Raw genomic sequence first — 27,390 nt, 5'->3', positions numbered from 1 at the left:
GTCATCTCACAGGGGAAAAAGACGGAAGGATATTTACCAAAATTGTGTGTGATGGGACTAAGGGTTATTTGTTTCCAACTCCCCAGGGATTTTATTTCTAATATTAGAAATAAAATCATTAAAAATATCCTTCATGTAAGATGTGGCTCTCCAGGAAAACAGACAAGCTCTGATTCACGTATGCACACAGCTACCTTCTTGGCATATGCTGGGTCTCTAAAGATGGACCAGCTGAGAACTGAGGCAGTTTCACACAAGGAGAGGACTGTTCTGTTTTGCTTCTGCAAAGGACAATTAGGACAGAAAAGCTTCCCAAGAAATGACAGTATTCATTAGGACGTGAAAATGGAGTGAACTTTCTACGTGGACACAGAAATAGCCTGGATGAGCTGGAACGGTAGCAATTCCAGGATGGATCATGACACCAACTTAGGGGCCCAGAGGAATAGGGCAGGACTAAAGAACTTGAGGGTCCTGGAGGGACCTCATGCCAGACACCAATTGGCCACAACCCTCAGCCTCTGGTGAAGGCTCTGTGGGAGACACCCCATCTTTACATCTCATGAAACTACCCGGAGTGCCAGAAACAGTCCACTCAGGCAGGGAGAGCCCCACAATAACTGACCCAGAATGTTTTCCTGATGGGAAACAAAAGGAAACCCTTCAGTTAGAAAGAGGCTGCTACACAGTGGATGGAATGTAAACAGCCCCAAATGAAGCTCCTCGCCCAGTTCCCGGGGCTCCCTTCCAACTGGGGCCGGTCAGGGTGGCTCGGGCCAGCGGTCCGAGTCCAGAGACCTGCCTCTGCCCTGGAAATCCAGAATCCAGAGTGCCCTATTCCTTCTGCCTTTGCGGCATGAAGCTGACACCACTCAGAAGAAACCAGACAGAGCCACCAGGTCAGAACTAGTCTACCTGAAGCAGAGCCTGTGCTCAGCCAATCAGATTTCCAATTAGACTGCACTCAGCCAATCAGATTCCAGGGGCATGTGCAATGCTTAGTACTGCTCCCTTGCAATGATTCCCTAACAATCTCTAAGTTTCCTTTATACAAATCAACTTACTTCAGAATTGAGGAAGAAAGGGTGATAACCAACTGCCTTTCAAACTTTCCAACAGTTTCTCTAAATTTATTTTATAAAAATTACTTCAGAATCAAAGGGGTATTCAGAAGCCAAGCTATATGGTAATTCTCTTGCCAACTTCCCCCAAATTTTCCTACATTTCTTTTTTTTTCAAAAAAAAAAAAAAAAGATTTCAGGAGCTTCTGTTGTGGCTCAGGGGGTTAAGAACCCAACACAGACTCTGTGAGGATGTGGGTTCGATTCCCGGCCTCATTCAGTGGGTTAAGGATCTGGTGTTGCCACAAGCTGCAACATAGGCTCTCAGATCTGGATGCTGGGAACACTGGTGGAAAAATGTACAAGATGGCAACATTTAAAACCAGTTCACACCTGGTGTTGGCTCCAAGGTTCTAGGGTTGCTCACTCATTCAATCAACACTTATTGAGGGTGGACTTTGGGCAGGCACTGTGCAAGGACCTTGGGAGACAGGGTGAAACAGATGACAAGGCAAGGGTCCCTGGGGTGTGGGGGTGGGGGGACAGCTGACACTTCACTGGGGTGAGGACACTGGGGGGGGCAGTAACCAGGTAGCCAGCCCCTGATGGGACAGCTACAGTGAAAGCTAAGGAGAAACTTCAATGACATCATGGGGGCGCTGTCATTAACCCCTACTTCCTGCCCCCTGCCTGGCTCGCCCCAGGCTAACTCTCCTAGGGCACTGCTGTCTCACAAAGGAGGAAGCAGGTCGCTCCACAACTGGCTATCCAGACAAGACTGGGATCCCAGCCACCTGGGCCCAAAGTGCAAGTTTTTCCAGGATCACAGCACGTGGTAATGTGAGGCAAAGCAGGTGAAGAGGAGGAAGCAGGTTAGAGGAGCTGGTGAGGGCAACCTGTCAGCAGAAGTGACATCAGAGCTGAGACATAACCAGAGAGCAGCAGTCCTTCCAACCAGGACAGCTTCAGAGTAAGTAAGACGGTGGGTTGTCTAGAATACCACTGCCACTCCACGCTGCCTGCCCACAAGGAATGCTTATCTTTGTATCGTATCTAACTGAGAGATGCTCGATAATTTTTGGTTGGAAAACACTGGGGAAGTGATGGTTTAAGTGAGTGACTAGGAATCCAAATATTACATGACAAATTTAATAAAAATGCAGTTCATCATAAGCCTACAAGACACAATCATGTTTGAAAGTCATCCAAAATTCCCTATTTAGCACTTACTTCATTCAGACATTGGGCTTGCTAAGAATCATGTCATCTTTGTCCAAAAGACCACAAAATGTGAATGAGTCATGAGTCAGCTCTGAATTAACGAGGTTGTTAAAACCCTCCATTTGGTTTTGGGGAAGACATACTCTTAAACAAAGAAACCGCAAGCTACTAGTTTCTTTCTGAATCTTCATTTCGGTCCTTGGCAAAGGAACTCTTGTACACACATCGTGACCAGGTGTCTCCTAGAACAACCTGGGTTTTCCCAAAAAACATCTACCCCACCCTACTTCCCAGACTGCCCAGGTCTAAAGAGAACAGAGTCCACAGCCCTCTGACGGGGGAAGCCTGACAGCGATCAAGTGATCAAGGCAAGAGAGTCCTAATCTTTACAGCCTGACAGAGGTGTGTGTGTTTATGTGTGTATGTGTGTGTGTGTGTGTGTGTACACACACAGGATTCCTGAACATTCACAGAGCTGGCCCTTCCCTCCTCACCACCTCCAACCAGACTCCCCTCGTCTGCTCAAACCCTGAAGAATCTGGTACTTTAATCGATGGCATTTGTGGGCAAGTCGCTGTTTTCTCACCTCCTGTAACGCAGTGGGGGGCGTGCACACCCTGCTGGGATCCTAAAGGCATGTCCACCAGACAGATCATTTACAAATGGACTTTGGTATCCGTCTGTTTTCCTAGTGGGGATGGTCTGACCCTGAAGTGGTTCACAGAGCAAGAGAACGACATTCTTCAGGAAAAATACCCGTTTCTGATTTGCATGGTTAGTTGGCTTCCCTCCATGGGAGGCTGCCTGGTAAAAAAGTTTGTGTTCTGAACACTTCAATTGTGGTAGGCTGCTGCCAAGATGTGCCTGGCCTTTTCTGCTCCTAGAGCCTGACCCTGTGCTAATCCCCAGGTGCTAGGAACCTCCATCATGTAGCCCAACATGCAGGGAGCTTCAGACTCCCAAAGAGAGATTTGCTCCTCTCGTCTCAAACGGCAAAACCATGGTTCCAAAGAGGAAACCACTGTGAAGGAGAAGAGGAGGAAGAATGAAAGTGCCCTGGGGCAGCGGTTCATCTTGCCCGCTGAAGTCAGAGTCAGTCATCCTCAGGACTCAACGACTCTGGGTGGATCATCAACGCCTATCTGCAGTTCTGCACCTGCCCAGAAACAAAAGCCCGTATGCTTCTCCAGCCTCACACACCAAGTACTGGCATGTGGCACTGATAATACCTAACAAGTGAAGACAGGCTTTCATTACGAAGCTTGTGGTACCCACGCTCCCCACTGGAACTATTCAAATACTTGGGAATGTGCATAACTTGCCATGACTGTAGAAGATGTAAACAACGTCCAGGAAGGCTTAATCTGGGTGTTGAGAATTTTTCCTGTTGTATATTTTCAAAGGAGGAAAAAATACGTTAATGAACAGGAACATCTGAAGGGTATGGATAAAATTCAAGGCTCAGACATGGTTCAAACTACCTTTCCACAGGTAGACCGTGGCTAGGCTGACTTTGCGTGAACACTTTGATAATCCGACCTACTGGGATGGAGACTAAATGCTGGCTACAATGACACCATGTATCGTTTTCATTCTCAGAATCACGCCTAAACAAATGCCTCAAATGGAAAGACACAAACGTAAGTGATGCAGTTTTTCTTTTTCATGTGCTTCAGATACATGCTTTGATACCTTCAACAACGGACTTACTTTCAATTCTCTAATTTTTGTGCCTCTTACTTTTTGGTCTTTGCACATGCTGGTGGCCCTGCATGGGGGTTCTTCCTGCCACAGAATGTGGCTTTTCCATCCCTCTGAGGGAAGCCCTATTTACCATCACTAGGAGCTCACTAATTCTTAGAGCCTTCTGTGACCTCAGCTAACCTCATAGGGTTATTTGCCGTGGTATTTCATTCTTTGAAAATGACTTCAAATTGGTTTTCAGCATGAAATTTCTATGCCTGAATGACATGAAAGTTTATGATATATGGTGTAATAAGGCCCTATTGTAAATTATAACTTCCTGGTTCATTTTTAATGTGCATTATTCTTTCAAATAATACAACCATGTCACTTTAAACACATTCCTAAAAAGACTTTGCTGAATCGAGTTGGCCATAACCTTTCTGGGTAAAGCTGATTAAAAGGGGGCAGGGTGGGTGTGGCAAAGTTACTGCAGGGATGGGATGGAGAGGGCCGTTCTTGGCTTACTTCCTGTTTATTGGAGGCTACTGTGCAAATCACTACCCCAGTTCTGAGATGTGGCACATATGGAAGAAACATACAGATACACTCCTCTCCACCTTAGTCAGGAACTTCACCAGCCTTCTGACCCCAAAGCCATGAATGTAAAAGAGCAGCTGCAGGCAGCGCGAGACCAGCAGAGAGCACACGGTCAAGTTTAACAGACACCCAGGTGCCTTTGCAGCAGGACAAAGAACAGAATTTCACACACCTCACAGTTTCCTGGTCCTCAGGAGTCGTTAAGACAGGATGGAGGAATTCTACCCAATGATCTAGAACAGGGGCATTCCTGACATTTGGGCCAAGAGGACTTTTTAAAAATAGGTTTTTGTCTTTCTTTTTTCCCCTAGGTTTTTTTTGTTCGTTTGTTTTTGTCTTTTTCTAGGGCCGCACCTGCTGCATATGGAGGTTCCCAGGCTAGGGGTCTAATCGGAGCTGTGGCCACCAGCCTATGCCAGAACCACAGCAACGCAGAATCTGAGCCTCATCTGTGACCTACACCACAGCTCATGGCAATGCCGGATCCTTAACCCACTGAGCAAGGCCAGGGATCGAACCCGAAACCTCACAGTTCCTAGTCGGATTCGTTAACCACTGAGCCACAGTGGGAACTTCTTCCCCTAGTTTTATTGAGACATAATGGACATGTAACACTGCATTAGTTGAGGGTATACAATACTGATACAACACGTGCATATCCTGAGAAATGACGTGGAGACTCCTGAATATGCAGGTTGCAAACTTCAGACTGACTTGCCAAGCAGAACACTAACACAACTGAAGTGTCTACAGACAGACTCACCTCAACATATGAAATTGGAAATATTCCTATTTTGTCTGCCAGCATGCCTTCGGCCCAGTTTTCATCCACTCTGCGAATCACGGTCAGAACATCATCCTGAAGAAACAACAAACATTAGTCCACCTGATCCCAGGAAGCTTGCCGCCAATTTTCCTTTTCAATGTGGGGACTCAGGTTGTGAGCATCCATGAAGGAAAAAGCCTAGGTGTGCCTTTAGGGTGTGGATGCAATAAGCCAATTAACGCAATGGTAACCAGCAGCCAGCCTGGAGACTTTCAGAGCAGAGAGTATAAAACCTTGAACCCTTCACACCAAGGGCTGACAGCTTATTGTGCTGAGACCCCCACACTGCAGCCTCCAACCCGCCCTGCGCCCTGCACTTCCCTTCTAGACTGATTCTCAGGCTCTTCTCACTTTCTCTCTGATAATATACCAAATGCCCATTTACATGCTTAGCCTACTGTTTTTCTTTACCAAAAAAAAAAAAACACATTGCTCAAAATTCCAAAGTATTTTATCAATTCAGGAGATACAGTCTTGTGTGCTTTTCCGCCAAGAAATTTACATATAAACTAAGAAAGTAATGATGTTTCATTTTGTTATTCATAATTCAGGGAATTAAAATCCCTGAGAGGCACATATACCCTGAAATGTAGCTTAGAATTACATTTAGGCTCTAAATACGAAAATGATACCACACAGAGCAGCAACCAAAATTATCTTTCCTAGAGAACGATCTATGCACAAGATTACTGACTCTGTGACTCCAAGAAGACTGCCTGCAGATATTTTTAGAAGCACAGTGAGATAGCACACATAAAACCACAGTATGTTTTTGCAAAGGACTTGAGCTGTTGTTTGAGCATCCAGGCACAGGGAAGGGGCAGCAAGTGGAAGGCAACACTGTCCCAATGTTACCTTTGCGAATGGAAGGCAATCCTTGTCGGCTTCCTTGTCTTTGACTTCAAAGTCATAAAGTGCTTTGCACTGAGGTGGGGGCTGAGGTAACGGCTTGATAATCTGCACAAAGTTGGTGGGGAAAAAGCCATGGACCCCGTTGACTTCTCCATGGTACCAATTCTCATCCACCTGTCGCCGCAGAATGATGATGTCGCCTTTGCTGAACTTCAGGTCTCCGGGCTCCTTCCCCTCGTAGTTGTACAACGCTTTGGCACATGGTAACTGAGGTATCCCCTGAAGGAGAGAGAAGAGTTTTAATGACAGGTTGGTCCTCAAGTACCTGAAAGTTCAACCGCATTATCATGGTTGTGAAGTCAAGGTCAAATCCACACTGTGCCCAAGGAAGAAAATTTGGCATAAAAACCTACATGTGCATCACCGAGAGCAAACAAACAGCGGACACCCCCCGCCCCCCTGCCCCAAGCCTGAGACAGCTTTGTGTTCCCAAATCTGACTCAGCGGGGATTTTGCCTTATTTGGAGTTTTAGTACCTGGAAAGTACCACTGAGTCTGGCTCCCTGGTGTAAAATTCAAAAACTCCTGAGAAACCTTAATTTCCGATATTAAATACTTAACAGGATACATGAGAAGCAGCCAGAAGAAAAACTTAAACAGAAGCACAATTCACTAATTTACTAACTGCTCTTAAACTCAAAGGGTAAGAATCACAGTCTGACTCTGGGGTACAACTTTTCCAACTACTTTTGTGTTTTCTTTTTAGGGCTGCACCTGCAGCATATGGAAATTATGAGGCAAGGGGTCAAATTGGAGCAGCAGCTGCCGGCCCACACCATAGCCACAGCCACTCTGGATCCTTATTAACCCACTGAATTGGGTCAGGTATCAAACCCTCATCCTCAGGGACACTATGTCAGGTTCTTAACCCACTGGGCCACAACAGGAACTCCTCCAACTGCTTTTAAGGTGGGCAGTGGATCTCACTCCTTTATGAGGGGGGTGACTCTGTGCCAGAGTCTGGAATGGCTGTGGGAAGGATGGTCACCGGCCTGCCCACTGAGTCTGTAACCTGTGACTGAACATAGTCCTTACGACCTATATCCATTTGCTGCACTTGGCTTTCCTGCTGGACTGACATGCTCATGGGTGTGGTTTCCATATTACTGCCCTGCATTAGGGTTTTAAATGACAGCTTTAAATGTGCAAGTGGCCCCGGGCAATGTAATCACCAAATGGACTGAGCAGGAGACCTCCTGGTGGCACTGGAGGAGCCAGTTCTTGTCACTTTAAGGAGACCTCTGGCTTCTTGGAGTCATCACTGCCTACTGCTGACAGAGGGTAAAGGGCCAATCAAACAGATCCAGAGTTAAGTGGCTGAGCAAGACCCTGGGCTCCAGCTCCTCCGTCCTCATTCATTCGCTCATCATCCAGCAAACATCCGTCCAGCTTTCCCTTCTCCCGAGCATCTTGTTGCGAGTAGGCCTGAAGGGGAGCAGGGCACGGCCATGGTCCTGAGGTACAAGGTAGCTGGGCCCCTGGGCTGAGAACAGCTGGGACTTCTTAGGCCAAATAAATCATTTCTCTTTCACACCTCAAGGAAAAAGACAGTTGAAGGAGCTGAGCTCAGCTGGAGTAGAAAGATAAGATGACCACTTCAATCACTCCTGGGGTCAAGGGGATCTCCCAAATTACACATGTACAGTGAGACTCCTGGGGTCAAAAAAGCAAGGGGGCGCCAGGCCATATATAAGTCCTGATACCATCCTGGCATCCTTTGCTCTGTAATCAATCTTTATCAAAAGACGCACATGCATATTGGTGAGGGTCCTGTGTCCAGGCAGGTGTGGGAATAAAACAAGATAATTAAGAGGTCCTGTTGTGGTGCAGTGGAAGTGAATCCAACCAGGAACCATGAGGTTGCGGATTCGATCCCTGGCTCCGCTCAGTGGGTTAAGGATCTGGTGTTGCCGTGAACTGTGGTGCAGGTTGCAGACGAGGCTCAGATTTGGCGCGGCTGTGGCTGTGGCATAGGCCGGCGGCTACAGCTCTGATTAGACCCCTAGCCTGGGAACCTCCACAGCTGCAGATGCAGCCCTAAAAGGAAGGAAGGAAGGAAGGAAGGAGAGAGAGAAGAAAGAAAGAAAGAAAAGAAAGAAAAGAAAGAAAAGAAAGAAAAAGAAAGAAAGAAAGAAAGAAAGAAAGAAAGAAAGAAAGAAAGAAAGAAAGAAGGAAGGAAGGAAGGAAGGAAGGAAGGAAGGAAGGAAAGAAAGAAAAGAAAGAAAAGAAAAGAAAAGAAAAGAAAAGAAAAGAAAAGAAAAGAAAAGAAAAGAAAGAGAAAAAGAAAAAAGAAAGAACTGGCTAAAGGTGAACAAAGACCCTGAAGAATCGTGCTAAGTGATTTAAATCACCTCTCCGGTGTGCTCCTCACTTGGGGACACCTGCACCTGTACTCCTCTCCAGGGTGTGTTTTTCTTCTTTGTTTCTGACTTAAATAAATAAAACACTTTTCTGTGTGCTCTCCCTCATGTTGTACTGTGACTCTAACAATAAAATTTGTACCTGTTTTTACAGTTTTTGTCTCCTTGAAACATTCTTACTTTCAGCAGGGACAAGAATCAGGGCAATTATGCTTCTAGCCTCTAGCTGCTCTGGGGGTCGGGATTCCTGGTTTTCAACCAAGCTGCCCATGTTCAATTCCTGGGTAGAGCAGAGGATTAAGCTCTCACCCTAAGTCATCACTCACTGCTGTCTCTCAGAGATCAGTCCCTGAGGATGAGGCACCACAGGGCCAGGGCTGCATGGTGACAGGGAGGCAGGGGCTATGCAGAGTTGTGTGGTGGGAAAATTAAACACTCCTGGAGGATGTGACACAGGGGCCAAGCCTTCAAGGATGTGGGGGTCAGCAGGCAAAGCTGGAGCAGACAGGGCATGGTGTCCGGGCAGGGCTGGCCCTCACGGAGCCCTGGGAATCAGGAATCAGTGCATGCAGGTGGGGGCCTGTCCTCTGGGCTTCTCCACCTCCCTGTCCTTCAGGCAGCACCCAGCCTTGCCTGGCATGAAGCACAGAGGCCGCGGGGAGAACATGCAGGCAAGCCAGTGCTCCGGAGGGGAAAGCGGGTAGCCAGGGGCTGGTGACAGCCAGGCATTGGCTGCACCAGGGTAGTTTATTTTAAGTTTAATCTTTCTACTGCAGTAGAACCACGGACCCTTACTGGCCCCCTCCCCTCCAAAAATGTGGATCAAACTGTCACACCCTGATGGCTACAAGATTTCATAATGTAGTTTTTAAAGATCAGTTTAGGAGTTCCCCGGCAGCCTAGAGGCTAAGGATCTGGCCTAAAGTCACGGCTGTGGCACGGGTTCAATCCCTGGTCTAGGAACTTCTACATGTCGCCATAGGCGCAGCCAAAAAAAAAAAAAAAATCAGTTTAGTTTTTTGTCAGAGATCAGAGTCTGGCTCTCTTGTAGACCAAAGATTTTTGGTTAAATATTTTTGTTTGGCTCTCACATATTGTGGGCGGCCATCCTGGCCTGGCCCATGCAATGTGATACTCTCTGGTTTAACAGAAGCTATGTCGGAGGAAGTCATGGTGGAGCCTTCCAGAAGTCCTGAGACCCCCAAGTGCCCTGTGAGCTTCGGATCTGGCATTATGATCCTGCCTCTGATGACATGACCCACTGCCCAGCCTTGACAGAACCTTGTCAACGACTGCACTGCAACCTTTGGTTGCCCCCCAGAAGGGGATGCCCAGCAGGATGCCGATGCTGCCTGGTCCTAGGGTCATGAGTCACGGCCCAGCCTGGGTCCATGTGGGCAAGGCACCTGGCCACACCCCCTCACAGAAGGGCCTCACTGCCTTCTCTCCTTCAGGGCTGATTTCTGGGGTCTGCTGACTACCATTTAAGCATCTTTCCCAAGACACACTTGAGGAGATGACAGTGAATAAACAAGCCATCAACATCACCATGGGATGGAGCAGGAGGGACAGAGTCAGGGCCAGAGAAGTGACAAGACCTGGAGGGAAGCCACTCCTGGGTGCCAGCTACTGGACCGCAATGGAGCAGCCGGGGCCGGGGTCCCAGCCTGCCACCCACCAGCGGTGTAGTCATGAGAGGTGAGCCTCTCTGGGCCCAATTTGTCCTCCAGGTGCTGTGTGGACAGAGGGAAGGAGCATGTGTAGGCAGGACAGGCCCTGAATGTGACCTGTCACCCACTGCCACGGTCCAGCAAGAAGAGCGGGCCCCCAGGGACACGGGGCACCTGCAAAAGTGTCTGTCTCTGCAGCTGGATGCTCTCCTTTTGGATGAATTCCCACCACAATCACATTTCTAATACAGTCGCTGTGTAATAATGCAAAGAATATTCCTCCCAGGAAGCGGCTGGGATTTCAGTGTGCGAGGCTGAGGCACACGTCTGTTTGGGGTGGAAGCCATTCATCCTCTGCTTGAACAGAAGAAATGACAGACTCGGTGACACGCACTGTTTAATAGGGGATGGCATTTTATGTGTGGCTGTAGCTCATCCTGACAAGGCTAATGCGAGCCCCCGTGAGCCTGCGAGAATTAATTGAAAATCCCATTACCAACTCGGTGACAAATAACTCTATTCACCATCAGGGCCTGTTCTCTCTCGATTTTTCCCCCACCTCAGTGAGCACTGCTGGGCCCCCTCTGTCCAAATCTCTGCCAGCCAACTGCATGCACCAGGCCCCCAGAACTGCCCCGGACTGCTCCCTGCAGAGACCTGTGTCAAGTTCCCAACCAGCCGCAGGACAGCTCTTTCCTGACAGCCAGTGTGGGGACGGAAGGAACTTATTTCCAGTGGCCTGATGGATGGACTAACCTTTCCACCAGAGCAAACCTTGTCTTCCTACAATTATCCAACACCTCCAATACAATGAGCATCAAGGATAAAACTTAAGGTGACAGCAACATGCATGACTGTCAGCCGAGTGGCTTCCCCAAGGATGTGACCAAAAATTCACTGACTCGCACTGACTTGCCAACCCAGTTCTTTCATGGATCAGTGGCCACAGAGAAGGATTCTGAGGGCTCTGGCCACCTAACCCACCAGTGGGCACCTGTGCCTCCGGCCTGTCCTCTGTGCGCTGCTTTCTCAGCTAAATCCCAAGAGGCCAAAAAGCCAGTTTGTGTCAAACTTCTCCCAAGAAGCTTCCCGTATTAAATAAAACAAATACCATTCTGATTTCAAATCAAGCAAAGCTCACTCATCTTGAAAAGACTTCTTCCCATGCAGACTGCAGGCGATTAAGGATAAACAGTTAACTGGCTGGAAGAGCAACAGGAGGCTGTGTTTTCCTCATGCAGCATCTGGGGGATGAAGCCAAAACCATCATCTGATAGCCCAGAGACACCGAGCCTTCTGGGTCACCTCCCTGCAGAGGCCGGGCATCGTGGCCTCAGCTGGCCCCTGGCCTTCGTGCCTTTGGGGCTTTCCAAACCACAGCCAGGCCAAGGCCCCAGATCTGTAGGGCTTACATTTCACTTGGCTGCACATGAAAGGGAGGCTCAGAGGAGAGAGGGCCATGCTCGCTCTGCAGCTGTCACTCAGGACACCAGCCTCAGCAGAAAGCTTGGCCATCAGGCAGGGGAGGCTTCGTAATGAGATTCTTAAAGTACATTTTAGTAAACTGACTATTCTGTTCATATACGAAAGCATAACTGTGACAGCATAACTGTGCCACCTTTACTTCCCAAATAACTTTTGCTTCTACATCATACATGCAGGTATTTTATGGGACATTAAAATCCTCGTGAGACGGGCACATAGATATTTCTGATGCAATCCTTTCCACTCCATTTCTGCGCCATTAAGTGTTTTTCACTATATCTAGCAATGTGCAGTTTGATGATCTAGCTGAGATCCTAACAGGTAAATAAAACATTCACTGCCGATTTATTTTATGGACTCTAAATGCCAATTCCCAGATATACATGTAAGGGAGCCTCTCTCAATTCAAAATCCTTCATGCATTTCTCACTGCTCCATAAAGTAAAAAAAGATTTAATGACCTACTCAAAAGAGCATCAAGAAGATACTCTTGCCATAGGAATAGCAATAAAATGTGCATAATTTCATAATTTAGTTGTATCTCAATCGGCATGAACTCTGGCTGATTGCAGCTTGACTTTCAAAAACTTTCCAGAAAGAGCTGAGGCAGAAAGAAGTAACAGTAGCAAGCAGCACTACACACAGAGTAACAAGTAGCAAAATGGCTGAGGACATAATTTTTAAAACATGTTCTGTGTACAACAAAACATATCTTGGCTTCTCCCTATGAAGTGAAATGTCAGGATAAAATAAGAGCATTTCATAAAACACTGATTCCTTAATGGTGAATAAATCTTAAGTATTGATCTTGAATCTCTGGGTTGGATGAACACTCAAATACAACCTGACCATCCCCGGAACTGTTTTAACTTCGATATGACAAACATCGAAGATGATTATTATGAAGTATTTTTCCAAAGCTATAAACAGCAGAAGGGAACATCATGACTCCAATATTCCTGCAATGGCCCATCTTTTTTTATTTGTTCTTCCTTTACTCTTTACATGTGGAGAGCACCAAGCTGGGGCATCTTGGTCTGATCACTATCTCAAGCTTCCAACCTCCAGGCTACCTCAACGTGCCACATGACACCTTCTCATCAGAGTGACTTCAATCATACCAATTAGCACTTTGAGGATGGCAGGTGTACATGAACAGAATGAAGAAAATCACGTTCTCTTCATTCACATTTACTCCTTTCTGTCTTTATTCTGCTATGCTGCACACCCTTCTCTTGCACACTCATTTTCTTCGGCTTTCTCCTGAAGCAGGCCCTTCCAGCTGCCATCTGTCTCCTCCACCCTGACCTGGCTGGGTTCTACCTGCCATGGAATGCGGTGACAGGCAAGCTGGCGTGGTGCTACTTTTGTGACCTGGGGCCTCTGCTCTTGCAGTCCCCCAATCTTCCTCGCATAGTGTCTGTTCCAACCCCTGACCAAGCAGCACTCAGCCAGGGGTGGTTTCCGGCCTTGTTGTTTTAGTGGCATCAATGGTTTAGGGAGGGGTCGGGGGAGAGAGAAGAGAAAACAAAACTAAGGGCAAGAGGAGAGGAGCTGGGCAGCAGCCTGTTACCAGTCTCCCGGGATGCATGCAAACTGACAGATCAGTGTTTACCTAATCGAACACTTAACGAAATGTGAACACATAACAAAGTTAGCTGAAGTCAGGAGATTCTGTTCAAACACCCAGACAGAAAGTGAAGTTTTCCAAACTTAAAAAGAGTGCTAAATGCGTTTCTGGGAACCACGATATTGAGCGATGAGTATACATGGGTGCGGGGTGAGTCAGGCCCACCACGTCCCCCTCCTACATGCCCCAAGAGCCTGGGGGGACCTGGCAGCACAGTTTCACAGGCCACCTTGTAGGGGAGAAGTGGGCCAAGGGGCATTACTCAGTAAATGCCTGTACTTAGGGGATTAAAAAAAACCTAAGGACTAGAGAGGGAGGAAGAGAACCAGTGGCAGGATGATTCCTGAAACTCCGTCAGGCCTCTGGAATCTGGATGCTTCCACCCCCTCCTCAATCAAAGTAACGTCCTAACCAGGACTGTCACAGCCCCCCATTGGGACCCTCTCCCCTCAGCAAGAGCCAGTCTGCTCTCATCTCCCCCTCAAACCTGCCAGCCTCCCTGCTTCCGTCTGAAGGTGTGTGGCCCCCAAACTCATATGTTGAAATCCTGCCTCCAAAGGTGATGTTGTTAGTGGCTGGCGGCTTATGTCATGAGGGTGCGGCCCACCTAGATCGGATTAGTGCCCTTATAAAAGAGATGCAGAGAAACCTCTCTTCCCTCTGCCCCCTAAGGACAGTAAGAAGGTGTCGGCCATGGACCAGGGAAGAGAGAACTCTGTTGTTGATAAGCTGCCCAGTCCATGGCATTTTATTACAGCAGCCTGCATGGACCAAGACGTCCTCCGCCACGACGAAACGCAACAAGGGCGGCCCCCTCTCCTGCCATCTTCCTGCCTGCACAGGGGCTGCAGCTGAGGATGCTGCAACTCGCAAACCCACACTTTTACATCTGTTGTGTGGAATCAGATGTAAATACGGCCAAGATCAGGGAGCGGGGTGGGTCAACAGGATAGGCTGCTTCAGACCAGAGCAGGTGTCCCCTCCTTAGGGGGAAATCAATCCCCCACGCCTGGAGAAGGCACTGCCCTCCTCTCAGCTCACCTCCTGCTCCCTCTAGGCTGTGATGCCCCAGACCTCTGGGGCTGTGGGTGTGCCTCTCTTACCTGGAGCACCTACCACAGCCTGTGCCAACACCCCTTCTGGATAAATAAAAAATGAACATTATTCCTGGTAGGCCGAGTGCCAAAGTAGTGTGGATGGCTAAGTGGGGGGGGGAACTTAAAGGGTAAGACACTTAAAAATGATTCTATAATTGGTCAGGCTCCCAGCTTTAAACACACAGACAACACATGTACCCCCGCCCCGCCTCCACTCATGTGTGCTCCTTGGGCACAGCAGACCTACACTTTAAAAATTTTTTTATTGAAGTTCAGTTGACTTAAAATGTTGTGTTAATTTCTGCTGTGCAACAGAGTGGTTCAGTTACACATTCTTTTTCATGTTCTTTTCCATTATGGTTTATCACAGGAAACTGACTATAGTTCCCTGCGTGGTACAGTAGGTCCTTGTTGTTTATCCATTCTATATATACTAGTTTGTATCTGCTAATCCCAAACTTCCAATCCATCCATCCCCTACCCTCTTGACAACCACAAGTCTGTTCTCTACATCTGGGAGTCTGTTTCTGTTTGGCAGATAAGTTCATTTGTGTCATCTCAGATTCCACATATTCGTGATGTCATGTGGTATTTGTCTTTCTCTGACTTGCTTCACTTAGGATGATCATCTCTAGGTCTGCAGACCTGTCCTTCTGAACTGACCTCAGTGTGTCCTCTGGTGCATGGTGCATGGTGGCCATTTGCAGTGGACACATGGGAAGGCCAGGGGGAAGGAGCTGTGTCACTCCTGTCCCCAAGGGCTGCTGGGAACCTGGGCACACTGAGAAGCATGGGGAAAACCTGGAGAAATGTGAGCCAGGATTGCTAACTGGTGTCTGCTTCAGCGTGTGCTAGAAACAGAACCAAAAACTCAACATGTTCTTGAAGAGGACAGCTGAGTGCTCTGCACTGATTAAATTGTTGGCATTTGAAAAATGTGCAGCAAAGTATGCAGCAAACCACAGAAAACAAAGATTATCCTTGCCAACTCATCTGGTGGTTCCGAGGAAACAGCCACATAGCTGATACACAGCTTTTTTCTTGGAGGGCCTGAAAAGGCGAGTTGTCCGTCTGACAGACAAGCCATTAAAGAAAACAATCTTAGGGAGGTTTCTAAGAAAGAGGGCGCTTCAGAATGCTGTCACTGAAATGAAATGCAGGAAATTCATATCACTTATTGCCCAGGATATTCATTTTCTGTTTCATCACATTTAATAATTGTGATAATATTTTGCAGAGAGCAGGAAAATTTCTTGGGAAAGCTCTCTGCAGTAATGTGAGCTGCCATGTTGAGGAGTCATGGCTGGATGAGGGATATTTCCTGGTAAGAGGTTAACTTTCCCTCTATTTGGAGAACACCTGCATTCCTGCCCCAGCCCTGCCTAACCTCCCACTTGCCACTGGAACAGTGGGCGGCAGACAGGGCAAAGCGACACTGCAGGAGGGGCTCCCCGTGGCCCCATCCAACCCTCCCGGAAACCCAGGGAGGCAGGAGGGCCAGAAACACAGAGGGAGGGGGCTGCAGGAGCAGGTTTTAATATTAAACCAGAAGGTTAGGGGAGACCTCGAATTCAACAGCCTGGTTTAGATTTTTTTTTCTTTTCATCCAGCGTTTTCATTAACGTAGTAGAGAGAGAGGCTCGTATAATTTAAATATGACATTAAATATGACAGTTCATAGTTACAGAAATAAAACAACCCTGGAATAGACCCACATTAGACAAAAATGTCAAGGCAATTCAACTGAGGAAAAGAAAGTCTTTTCAACAATGGATCTGGAACAATTAGAAGCCCACGTGGGAAGAACTCATTTTGACCCCCTACCTCACATCATACAGAGGAAAGAATTCGAGATGGATCCCAGAATCAAATGTAAAGGCTAAAACGTACGTTTTTCCAGGAGACCTAACAGGATAATATCTCGGTGATGAGGAAGGCCTCCCGCACCCCCAAAATCTTAACTACACATCTTAAAAACTGAACGTCTTCAAAACTGAAAGATTTGGAGTTCCTGTTGTGGCTCAGAGGGGTAGGGACCCGACATAGTGTTCATGAGGTTGCGGATTCGATCCCTGGCCTTGCTCAGTGGGTTAAGGATCTGGCGCTGCTGTGGCTATGGCGAAGGCTGGAAGCTGCAGCCCCGACTCGACCCCTAGCTCAGGAACTTCCATATGCTGCACCCGAGACCCTAAAAAGAAAAAAGAAAAAAAAAATCAGATGAAAGGCCTGACTGAAGAGGGAGTGGGAAGTAAGGCACTGGAGGAAGGAGCAGACAGCACCGGGTCTCGGTGGTGGGGGACGAACAGGATTTCTGAGATTACAGACGAATTCTATACCCTGACGGGAGTGTTGCTTCTCCAGGTGCAGAGATGCATGAAAACTTGGAACCTCCCAACTTAAGGATTTCCACACTGTAATTCACACAAGGTAAATTTTACCTCAATAGTAAAATGTTTTAAAAAAATCAAGCCATTGGGAGCACACAGAAAAAAATTAGAGATGACCACATGTACCAGACAGGGGACTGTCCACGATGGGAGAGAAAGACACGAGTGTCACAGTGAGTGACAAGCCTCAGTGGCCTGGAGAACACGGCTGCACTGGGACACCAAGAGCTCCACAGTCCAGAAGCAGAGGGGTGCATGGCAGGGTGGTCCCCGCTGGGGGGCAGAGGTGGCGGTGTGTCCTGACCCCACACCAGTGGGGCCTCTGGCCAGACACACGGGATACAGCCTGAGCCTCTTGCACAGAAGGACAGATGGTGCAGGGTGTCTGGTGTGCGTGTGGGTGGATGGCTGGGGGGTATGGTAAGCCTGCCTATGTCCCACTTTTATGTATACTTAATATTTGCAATTGTGACCACAGACGAGTTGCAGACAGTGAGAGGCTCTCATGGGGCAGCATTAAAGTCACTCTTCAAATGCACAGAATAGTCTCACCAGGGTCAGCAACTTGGTCCTCACGGAGGGAAGACGGGCCAGAGGGGAGTGGGCACTACAAAGCGGGATGAGAGGACAGCCTGGCAGCAGAGGTGCTCACATACTGCCACAGGCCGTGACATCTCTGTCACCAGGGCTCTGAAAAAGCCGACCTTCTCACGAGATGGGTTCTGCTCAAAGGCACAGGAAGGGACTATGACCTTTGAGGCCATCAGACCGTGACGTGATTCCTGATGACAGGGTTTCTGCCTTTCTTGGGGCGGGATCTCCAGGAGGAGGAGGAGGGTGACAGGCAGGGGAGAGGGGCACAAGGACATATTCCTTCAGGATGTGGAATGTGGACCAGATGCAGGAGGCAGGACCAGCTCAGCTACACCCAGGCCCCTATCTCAGCACGAGGTGATGGGACCATGTGTGTCAGCGACACTGCTCCCCAAAGCCCTGTCCGGCTAGTGGACCAAGTACAGACACGAAGTGTAATCATGGGGCAGACAACCTCACACTAGGAAACAAATCTATTACCAGGATGGAAAGTCAGTCCTATGAACCCAGAAGGTCCACTGAAGTCTTTCAGAAACATACAAACCAATGCTATTTATGCTTTGGAATTCTGGTTTTCAAAAAGTATTAAAAGCCCAATCTTATGGCCCTTTGATCTCAGCCCTTTTACCTTTGACTGAGGCTGTTGTAAAATGATGCACTGTCAATCAACTATACTGTAATAAGATTTTTTTAATTAAACAAAAAACACAAAAAAAGTAATTGAAAATATTCTGAGTGAAATGAGTGTTACTGAAAAACCCTAATTTCTCCAGTATATGACTTTGTAAGAGAAAAAGAAATATCTATTTGCAATGAATAATTTTATCAACAGATAATTATTTTATTTTTCAAAGATGGTGGCTGTTATTAATTTTTATTGTTATACATTTATTGTATTTATTTTTCTTTTCTTTTTGTTGTCTTTTTTAGGGCTGCACCTGCAGTATATGGAAGTTCCCAGGCTAGAGGTTGAATCGCAGCTGTAGGTGCCAGCCTACACCACAGCCACAGCAATGCCAGATCTGAGCCTCATCTGCGACCCACACTGCAGTTTATGGCAATGCCAGATCCTTAACCCACTGAGTGAGGCCAGGGATCAAACCTGCATCCTCATTGACAATAGTCAGGTTTGTTACTAGTAAGCCTCAATGGGAACTCCAACAGATAATTACCTATGTTGCAGCTATGGCAATACCAGATCCTTTAACCTACTGTGCAAGGCTGGGGATCTAACCCTTGCCACCTCAAAGACAACACTAGCTCCTTAACCTGCCATACCACAGTGGGAACTCCAAATAAGCTAATTCTGAGAAGCTTAAATCTCTTATATCTTCCTCAGAAATAGCTAAATGGTAGGATATGAATTATAGGTATTTTCAACCAAAATGAACCATTAATAAAAAGATGTATTATTTTTAATACTTCTAGATGAAATGTACAGCAAAGAATATAAAATTAAGCAAGACTACTTTCAATAAGCACTTACTACGTAGTGCATATCATTCTAATTGCATTCATGATAATAGAAAATTTTGATAATGAGAAAATCAATCATTTGAGAAGGCCATGACAGCAGACTGAATTACAGTTTTAAAAAGCTACTAATATAATTTACAATGTCTATATGTTTTTAAAAAATTGTTGAAACATTCCTTTGGGCAAAGCAACCAGGTCTCCATGGCCACCAGGCTGTGAGCCCCTTGAGTCTGGGACAAAACCTCACTCACCTTTGCACCCTGACAGCCCAGCAGGCAGCATGGACTCCACTCAGATCTCACTCCATCCAACAGAGATCTGCCAGGTTAGCTTCTTAAAACATGGTTTTTATCAGACGACCTGTCTGATGAGCCTTTTTCTAACTCCCTTTCTAACTAACCCAGTTCAACCCTTCTCTTTGGACCTCTAGCCCCCAAACAATTTTTTTCAACTACCTCCCACTCCCTTCCAGCCAGTGTCACCACCCTAATCAAACAAGGGCCCCTCTAGGTCCCCTAACACGGTCACTCTTTCTCCATCTCTGCCACTTTCCTTCCACATTCTCTCCCTTGTCCCCAGGCCTCACGCCCACCTGTGAGAAGCCCACTCAGCTTCAAGATCGAATTTGCATACCACGTGGTCCCACCGCTTCCTTCTGCTTCCGTGCAGGTGGATGTTCTCCTCTGGGGCTCCAGATGGTTATTTATGGTTCTCTCTTGGCTTTCCTGCACCCTCTAAAAATGCACCTGAGTTCTGAACTAACAATATGACAAGACTTTGGTATTTCACCTGATCTAGGCAGAGAAGCCAAAGGCAGAGATGTAAAAGGAGACAGCAGTTTGCAGTGGTGCCTAAACATATGCATTTAATTGCTTGCGCGACCTCCCTTAAAGGTCATACTGAAAAAACAAAGAGATTTTTTGCTTTTGTTTTTTTTAAATAAACTACAGCAGTTCTAGAAAATAGGGAAAACATCCATTAACACACCAGAACATTTTAGGAACTTCTAGAAGAATGAAAGCAAGTGAAATCAGAAACATTTCAATTGCTGGACTGAAAAATGTATAAGCAGGAGTTCCTGTTGTGGCTCAGCGGTAATGAACCCGACTAATATCCACGAAGATGTGAGTTCAATCCCTGGCCTTGTTCCGTGGGTTAAGGATTCGGTGTTGCTGTGAGTGGTGGTGTAGGTCACAGATGCGGCTTGGATCCCGAATTGCTGTGGCTGGGGTGTAGGCTGGCAGCTACAGCTCTGATTTAACTCCCAGCCTGGGAACTTCCATATACCACAGGTACAGCCCTAAAAAGACAAAAAATAAAAATAAAAAAAATTTTAAAAGTATAAGCAGAGCTATTGACCAAGGTGGTGACCCTCCTCACAGTGTCAAGTGGACGCCCAGGACAAAGGGAGAAGAACTGAGAGAGATGAAAGACCACTACTAAAAGGTCCAAAATCCATAAAGAAGGAGAGGCCATGGGTGGGGGTGGGGGTGCAGGACCGAGAATCACGAAAGAAAACAGGAATGGCAGAAATTTTCATGCCCTTAAGACTCTGAAGAGCTCAGGCAGAACAGGTTCAGTAAGTACCAAGCAGGATGAAGGAGGGAGGAAAAGATGCATCATCAGCCACATCGATTCACATTTCAGAACACCAAAGATAAGGAAAAAATTCTAGAAGATATGGGGCAAAAGTAACGTTAAATGGAACTAGAATCTGACTTCTTGGCAGCAGTACTGGATAAGATAGTGGAGCAATGCCTTCAAAGTTCTAAGAAACTGTGATTTCAAAAATTTTAGCTAGCTCACCTATTAGGTATGTGTGTAGACAAAACAGAGACATCTCAGACCACATCAGATCTCAAAAAGTTCATGCCCCATGCATTTCGAATGGGAAAAAAAAATTATTCAAGGAGGTTCCTCCCATCCGACCCCCTCCCACAAATCCAAGAAGATGCCGAGAGAGAGAGAGAGAGAGAGAGAGAGAGAGAGAGAGAGAGAGAGAGAGAGAGAGAGAGGGAGGGAGGGAGGGAGGGAGGGAGGGAGGGAGGGAGGGAGGGAGGGAGAGAGAGAGAGAGAGAGAGAGAGAGAGAGACGTGTGATGCTAGAAATGTGGATGGCCTCGTGTGATCCAGGAGACACGAGGAAGGTGGGAACAAAGAGGAGCCCTTGGACCTGGGAACTAGACCCACTCCACCCTTGGGGGGCAGAACCCAGTAACACAAGTTACACGTCCTGCTGCAAAGTTCCAGCCAGACCTTAGTGACTAATCAAATAGGATCACAACAATGTAAATGCTGTTTTGATGGGGTTTCAATTTTTAGAATCCATCTCCACTCACAGCAAAGAAGATTTATAGCTCCAGAAGGGAATATAAATTCTGATAACATAAAAAAATTAGATGCTGAGCAAAAACCAGGAGGCAGGGAAGGGGAGATGGAAGTGGAAGAAGAAATCTAAAGTAAATCACTGAGTGTCTGAAATTAATACTGCCTAAGGCAAGAAATAAAAAAATGGAAACAGTGTTTGAGGTCGTAAAGGTCACCAACCAGCGGAAGAACTCTGGCAAACAGCACCTACCTCTGGAAGCAAGTGTCTAAGAGGGCAGACACATGTGTTATTTTAGGCTTTTCTGTGTTGGTTACCTATTTTCTATCATGAAGAGGCATAACTTTAAAAGTGTCTAAGAAACAGGAACGCAGTGTATACCATTCAAAGGTACTCACTATAAATTTTAATAGATTATCTTGTCTTTAAAATAATTTGACATTGGAGTTCCTATTGTGGCACAGCAGAAACGAATCCGACTAGGAGCCATGAGGTTGCAGGTTCAATCCCTGGCCTCGCTCAGTGGGTCAAGGATCCAGCGTTGTCGTGAACTGTGGGGTAGGGTGCAGATGAGGCTCAGATCCTGCATCACTGTGGCTGTGGTGTAGGCCAGTGGCTGTAGCTCCAATTCAACCCCTAGTCTGGGAACCTCCATATGCCACAGGAGCAGCCCTAAAAAGACAAAAAAAAAAAAAAAAAAAAAAAAAAATTGGACTTTCAAAGGCAATGGAGAATACAAAAAATAACCTGTACTTACAAATTCACTTTATAAATAAAGCATTTTAAATTCAAGAGAAGCCTCCTAGCTTTTTCTTCCCCAACCATACAGTAGCCTTTAAAAGACAATAAAGAGAAGAAAAGCTCGGTAAACCCTAAAGCACCCCCCCACCTCCTCTCGCTGCTAAGGATACTCAGCTGCATGAACGACTGCCCTCACGCCTGAATGCAGTATCAGCAGAGTATTGCTGAGATGCCCAATTTGCCCCTGGTATCCAGGCACGCCCTCTCTCACAATAAATACAGAACAGACTTCTAGTTCGCTGTGCCTTTACACATGTTACAAAGGAGCCAATGTCCACAGTAAGTGCAATCATTTTTTTAAAAAAGGGACATAAACTGTCTTCACACTCATACCATGTTCTTGTAAAGAACGTGGGGTGCGTTCGTCAGCCTGATTCCATCCTGAGGGTTTGGGAGTGAGCCGTCTTGTTCAAGGTGGGTTCAGGGCCTGGATCTGCGCCCAGCGAGCTGTGGGCACACCGTGCAAGCTGGCTTTTACAATGAAATGCTTGTGTCTTCCTCAACATGCATGTGCTGAAGCCCTAAGGTCCAGTGTGGTATATGTATCTGGAGGAGGGGCCTTTGGGAGGTGACAGGTTCAGATGAGGTCACAGGGTGGGGCTCTGTGATGGGATCAGTGCCCTTATCAGAGGAGAGGCCAGAGAGCTTGCTTCCTCCTCCTCTCCCCACACGGGCACCAGACAGTCCTGTGAGAGGGTAACCAGGGGCTGATGTCTGCAGGCCAGGAAGACTCTCTTCCAGCAAGGACAGAATCTACCAGAACCCTGGCCTTGCACCTCCCAGAGCTGCTGCTGTGGCCACGCGGTCTCTGGTACTTGGTTTCAACAGCCTGAATGGGCCAAGACCCTGATGAAAGGAATGATGAGCCTCGGAAAGAACCCTAATGGCAGGCTCTGAGATGTGCCCTGGACTGTCCACCTTCGGGATGACCAGCATCTGTAGCCATAATCTGAATGACAGTACTGAAGCATGTGACAAACCTGCCGTGACACACACCTAGTAGGGACAGTGGGCCTGTGTGTTGGACAACAGAAAGATTTTCACCGATGATCAACATGGACCAAATGAAGTACCCATTTACCAGGAGGAACAGAAGGGTGTGTATTCATCGTCTGAAACCACCTGCACCTGTACAGGAAATTATAGAAGACCTGACTGAACGAAAAAGACTCAAGAGCTGTGCTGGCCATAAGCTCAAAAGAAGCCACCAGTAATGTGCAGACATTAACAGGGACATTTGTGTGCGTGAATGAAATGCTGGTGACAATCAAGCGACAGTTCGTTCTGTGTGTCCCAGGTGAAGAGGAATATGAGTAACATGATCTCTAAACACAGGAGGTGAGTGGTCCAGAAATCATGTCAGAAGGACTTAAAGGACCTGGGAGCAAACAGCTAAAACAGGGAGGTGACAACAGTAGTTGTTGTACATTTACAACGTGTGATAACACAGTCACACACACACACACACACAAGTCCATGAAGCAGGAATCACTATTATTCCCATTGAGCCAATGTTTACCCCAGTGACCGGCTTGGTTTGATTCCACAGCCCACGCTCACATCAGGATGAAGCCTTTAAAAATACGGCAGGGTGACATAGCAGAGCAACGTTAGGGTTTATTCCTTTAAAAAAAAAAAATTATTTATTATTTTTACTTTTATTTTTTTCTCATTTATAATTATTTTTATTTTTGCCATTATAGCTGGTTTACAGTGTTCTGTCAATTTTCTACTGTAGAGCATGGTGACCTAGTTACACATACATGTATACATTCTTGTTTCTCACATTATCATGCCCCATCATAAGGGACTAGACATAGTTCCCAGGGCAGGATCTCATTGCTTATCCATTCCAAAGGCAATAGTTTGCATCTATTCTTTATACATTGTTCCTGGACCTAAAACTAGAACAAGAAAGGAAGGTCTCGATGGGCCAAGGCCACATCCAATGGAAGGAAGGATTTTCCTAATAATGGTTCCTTTCCAACTGCAAGGACTCAGTGGAGGCTGCCCACCAGCCAGCGCCCCACCCAGAGCCCTAGCAATACCCACTTCTCTCCCAACAAACTCCTATTCCAACCCCACAGCAAAGGAAACCAGAAATTCTTCCAACTCTTCAGCACAGTTCCATTGAAAGGACAACAAACCATCTCTAAGTGGACTGCTTGTATGTAATTCAGTTATTACCAAAGTATGTCAGCCACTCTATGCAGACCCACAGCAGCGCCTGCTAGATACAGATGCACCCAGGAAAGCGCCTGCTAGCCTGTCCTCCAGTTTTAAATTCTTTCAGAAAACATCTTCTATAAAAGATTTCTTCAGCTTCCACCCCAGAGATCTTAAGAAACACCCACACGCGTGCCAAGGAGATATTTTTCATCCTCTAATTAAATAAGAGGATATATACAAAAGAAAAGCCAGCATTTGCAAGAACAGAAACAAAGTTTAAAAATTAAGCACTGAAAGATCTCCATACTGACTTTAACGAATGCACACACAATAAATTTGTAATGCAAGGGCAGTTTATTAAATAAGCAAGAAAGAACATTCAGAATCCACTGTAAATGTCCACATCACTAAGATTACTCCAATATAAGCTATTTCACAATGAGGCACATTTTAACTACGTGTTAACTGTGTCATCTATGATTTTAAAAGTAAACTAAGTGTTCAAATATTTCAAAATAACCTGTATTTTCAACTTGCTTACATGTATGGAAACCAATTTCCATGGAGTTGAGGGATTAGAAGAAAGAAGAACTGTCCTAAGACGTGGCTCATGGATACAGTTTCCTGTCTGACTGGAGAGAAAACATCCCATGTGTGCTTATGGACTGAACATACAGATACTCACTTGCAAAGCCATGGGTAAAGGCGCTGAAGCCTTGGTTCTCGCAAATGGGATCCTTGAGAGAGAAACAAATTTGCCAAACAATGAACCTGCACAGAATCCTAGGGTGCTGGGCTGAAAGGGACCTGAAGGATTATTTGGTCCAACTCCCGCACGTCAGGACAAAAGGTGAACCTAACCCCAAATCATGCAGCTAATGAGTGGTGAAGCCAGGACCCTAAAACCCAAGAAGATACTACTTTCTGGGGCAAAGAGACTTGGCACACATGATGCAGCTAAGAGCCTTCAGACGGTGCTTATCCGGGCGCAAGTAGGACGAAGGGAATCACAGGGTCCTCAAAATCAGAAAACATTCCTGGCTGAGTTCGGGTCTGAGGTATTTGGGATCAGGAAGGATGCTGTGGGCCATGGAGGCTGACGCAGAGGCTGCCTGTCATGAGCTGCAAGGGTTGGGGGGACCCCAGCCCAGAACCACACAGCCTCCAGACACAGAAAAGGCAGAGGCTTGAGCTCAACATCCGGACAGTACTAAGGCCTGCCTGTGCCTCGGGGTCAGCCCAGGAGCCGCGCGTGGGGACTGAAACTTACAAAACTGAAAGACAATAGCCTAGTGTTGCTCTAAGCCACCAGGCTTGCGGTATGTGTTAGAGGAGCAAGAGAAAGCGAACTCTCAGCCCTTGGCCAGTCTGAGGCCCAAGGCCATGGGGACAGACCCAGCCTCACAGCACATCCGTCTGCAGTTTCCCACACTCTTCGGGTCACATGAGGACAACGGTCACGCCACACAGCCTGGCGCCAAGGGGCAGGTGGGAGGGGCCCTGCAGCTCCTAGAGAGGTCCCCCTCCCCCACTGCCTGCTGTGGCTCATTCTTTGAACTGCATTTGCTTCCAAGCAAAATAAAACTTACTTGAATAAATCTTGCAGTGTTCTGCTTGAAACGGTTGGACTTTCCAAAAAGCATCTTGTCAGAATTCTGTATTTTTTTCCTAAAACATATTCCGCCCCCTGAGTCGTGCCCAAAGCCTTGGTGATGAGGCCAGATCACAGGGTGAAGGCACACCCCTGTGATTCCCATCTGCAACCAGCCTCTCCAGGAAAGGCGTGACTGCATCAGACCTTAAACGTGGGCAGAGGAAGCGCACACCTGGGCCACAGCCCGGCCCAGCACTTCTGTGCCCAGCAGCCAAGCACCACGCGCCTCACAGCCCAGGCCAAGGAGGCAGATGCAGCTCCAGCAACCAGACTGGTTTTCCTTCCAACCTCCAACCCAACACTCCTCGGTCCTGGGGCAGGGTGGGCGGACATGGAGAATAAAGCAGTGGCAGGAGAAGGAAGCAAACTGAACACAGTGGAGGAGAAAAGGTGTCAACCCACAGTCCACTTGGATAGATACTGAACCACAGACATGACCCTCCCAGCTGGCCACAAGACAGCGGGACACACTGCACACCAGGGATGGCATTCACCCTGGGCACCAAGCTCAGCAGTTCAGCAGCCGATGACCGGCCCAGTCCAGCCCCTGGCCCCTCCTCCTCCTGTCTGTTCCGTTTTGATTTAGTTAGATCAGCCTTTGCTTGTTTCTACTTCAGGAAAAAAGACGCAGTAGAAGCACATCGGATGAACCTCAAGAGAGTGACAAATGCTCATCCACATCAGCTTCGTTTGCGCAAGAAGCCAACACAAGTCGCATTATTCTTCACCCCGATACCTTCTAACTTAACCACCAACCCCTCTCCTCAAACAACTAACACCCAACACTGTAGGCACTTTTATTCCTCAACTCTTCAAACCCTCATCTAAACAAACACCTGAATCAAACCCTTCGATGTCTCGGGCACCCACCGGCTTTCCCCTCCCCCAGGGGACAATTCTGCCCCAGTGACCCTGCCTGTCCTCAGTCACTCTCCCTCTGGGAATGGAGGGCTATATTCCTCCCTGAACAAAATGAATCAGGGCTGAAGGAGCCCAGGGGCTCAGGGACATCACACAGGGCAGGGCACTCAGTCCTGCCCTGGAATTATACCTAAGGAGGCTCAGACACTGTCTATTCTTCTCCTTCAGTTGCACACAAGAAACACCAGTGCAGTATTTTTTCTTCCCAGTTGCAATTGAGCCACAAAACCCTGCCACCTGGAGGCTTCCTGGGGGGGCCGGGGGCAGACCCTCCTGCTGCTCCAGGTAAGGCAGGAGCAGCACTGCGGCCCTGCTCCCTCCCGAGAGCCATGGAAAAGCAAGGACTTTCTGGGAAACCCATTCTCTTACTTTCTTCCCAGACTGGCTGGTACTCCACTGGCACCTCCCTCCCCACTGTGTCCCACATCTGGGATTCTTTCAGCAAACATTCCCTGTGGAAAAGCCTTTTCATACAGGACTCCTGAAGAGAAATGAGACCTTTTAGGTACCAATGACAT

At 47.2% G+C, this 27,390-nt stretch overlaps 1 protein-coding gene across 2 annotated transcripts in view; it reads right to left on the bottom strand.

The window, feature by feature from the left end:
- SH3RF1 (SH3 domain containing ring finger 1) overlaps positions 1 to 27,390 on the bottom strand; it is a 138,891-nt gene that overhangs the window by 31,167 nt on the left and 80,334 nt on the right. For both annotated transcript variants that reach the window (XM_021072854.2, XM_021072855.2), the window contains exons 3-4: positions 6,247 to 6,522; positions 5,329 to 5,424 (exon numbers count right to left, since the gene is read on the bottom strand). In XM_021072854.2, coding sequence (XP_020928513.1) covers positions 5,329 to 5,424; positions 6,247 to 6,522 — 372 coding nt within the window. The remainder of the gene's footprint in view (positions 1 to 5,328; positions 5,425 to 6,246; positions 6,523 to 27,390) is intronic.

Source organism: Sus scrofa, chromosome 14 (genome assembly GCF_054392235.1).
Source record: "Sus scrofa isolate SSC_HxYL_T2T_F1_AM1 chromosome 14, Sscrofa_HxYL_maternal_Yorkshire_Landrace_v2.0, whole genome shotgun sequence".
In the NCBI taxonomy this organism is placed as follows: Eukaryota; Metazoa; Chordata; class Mammalia; order Artiodactyla; family Suidae; genus Sus; species Sus scrofa.
Note: the sequence above shows the minus strand (reverse complement) of the source record. Positions and strands in the feature narration are given on the sequence as shown.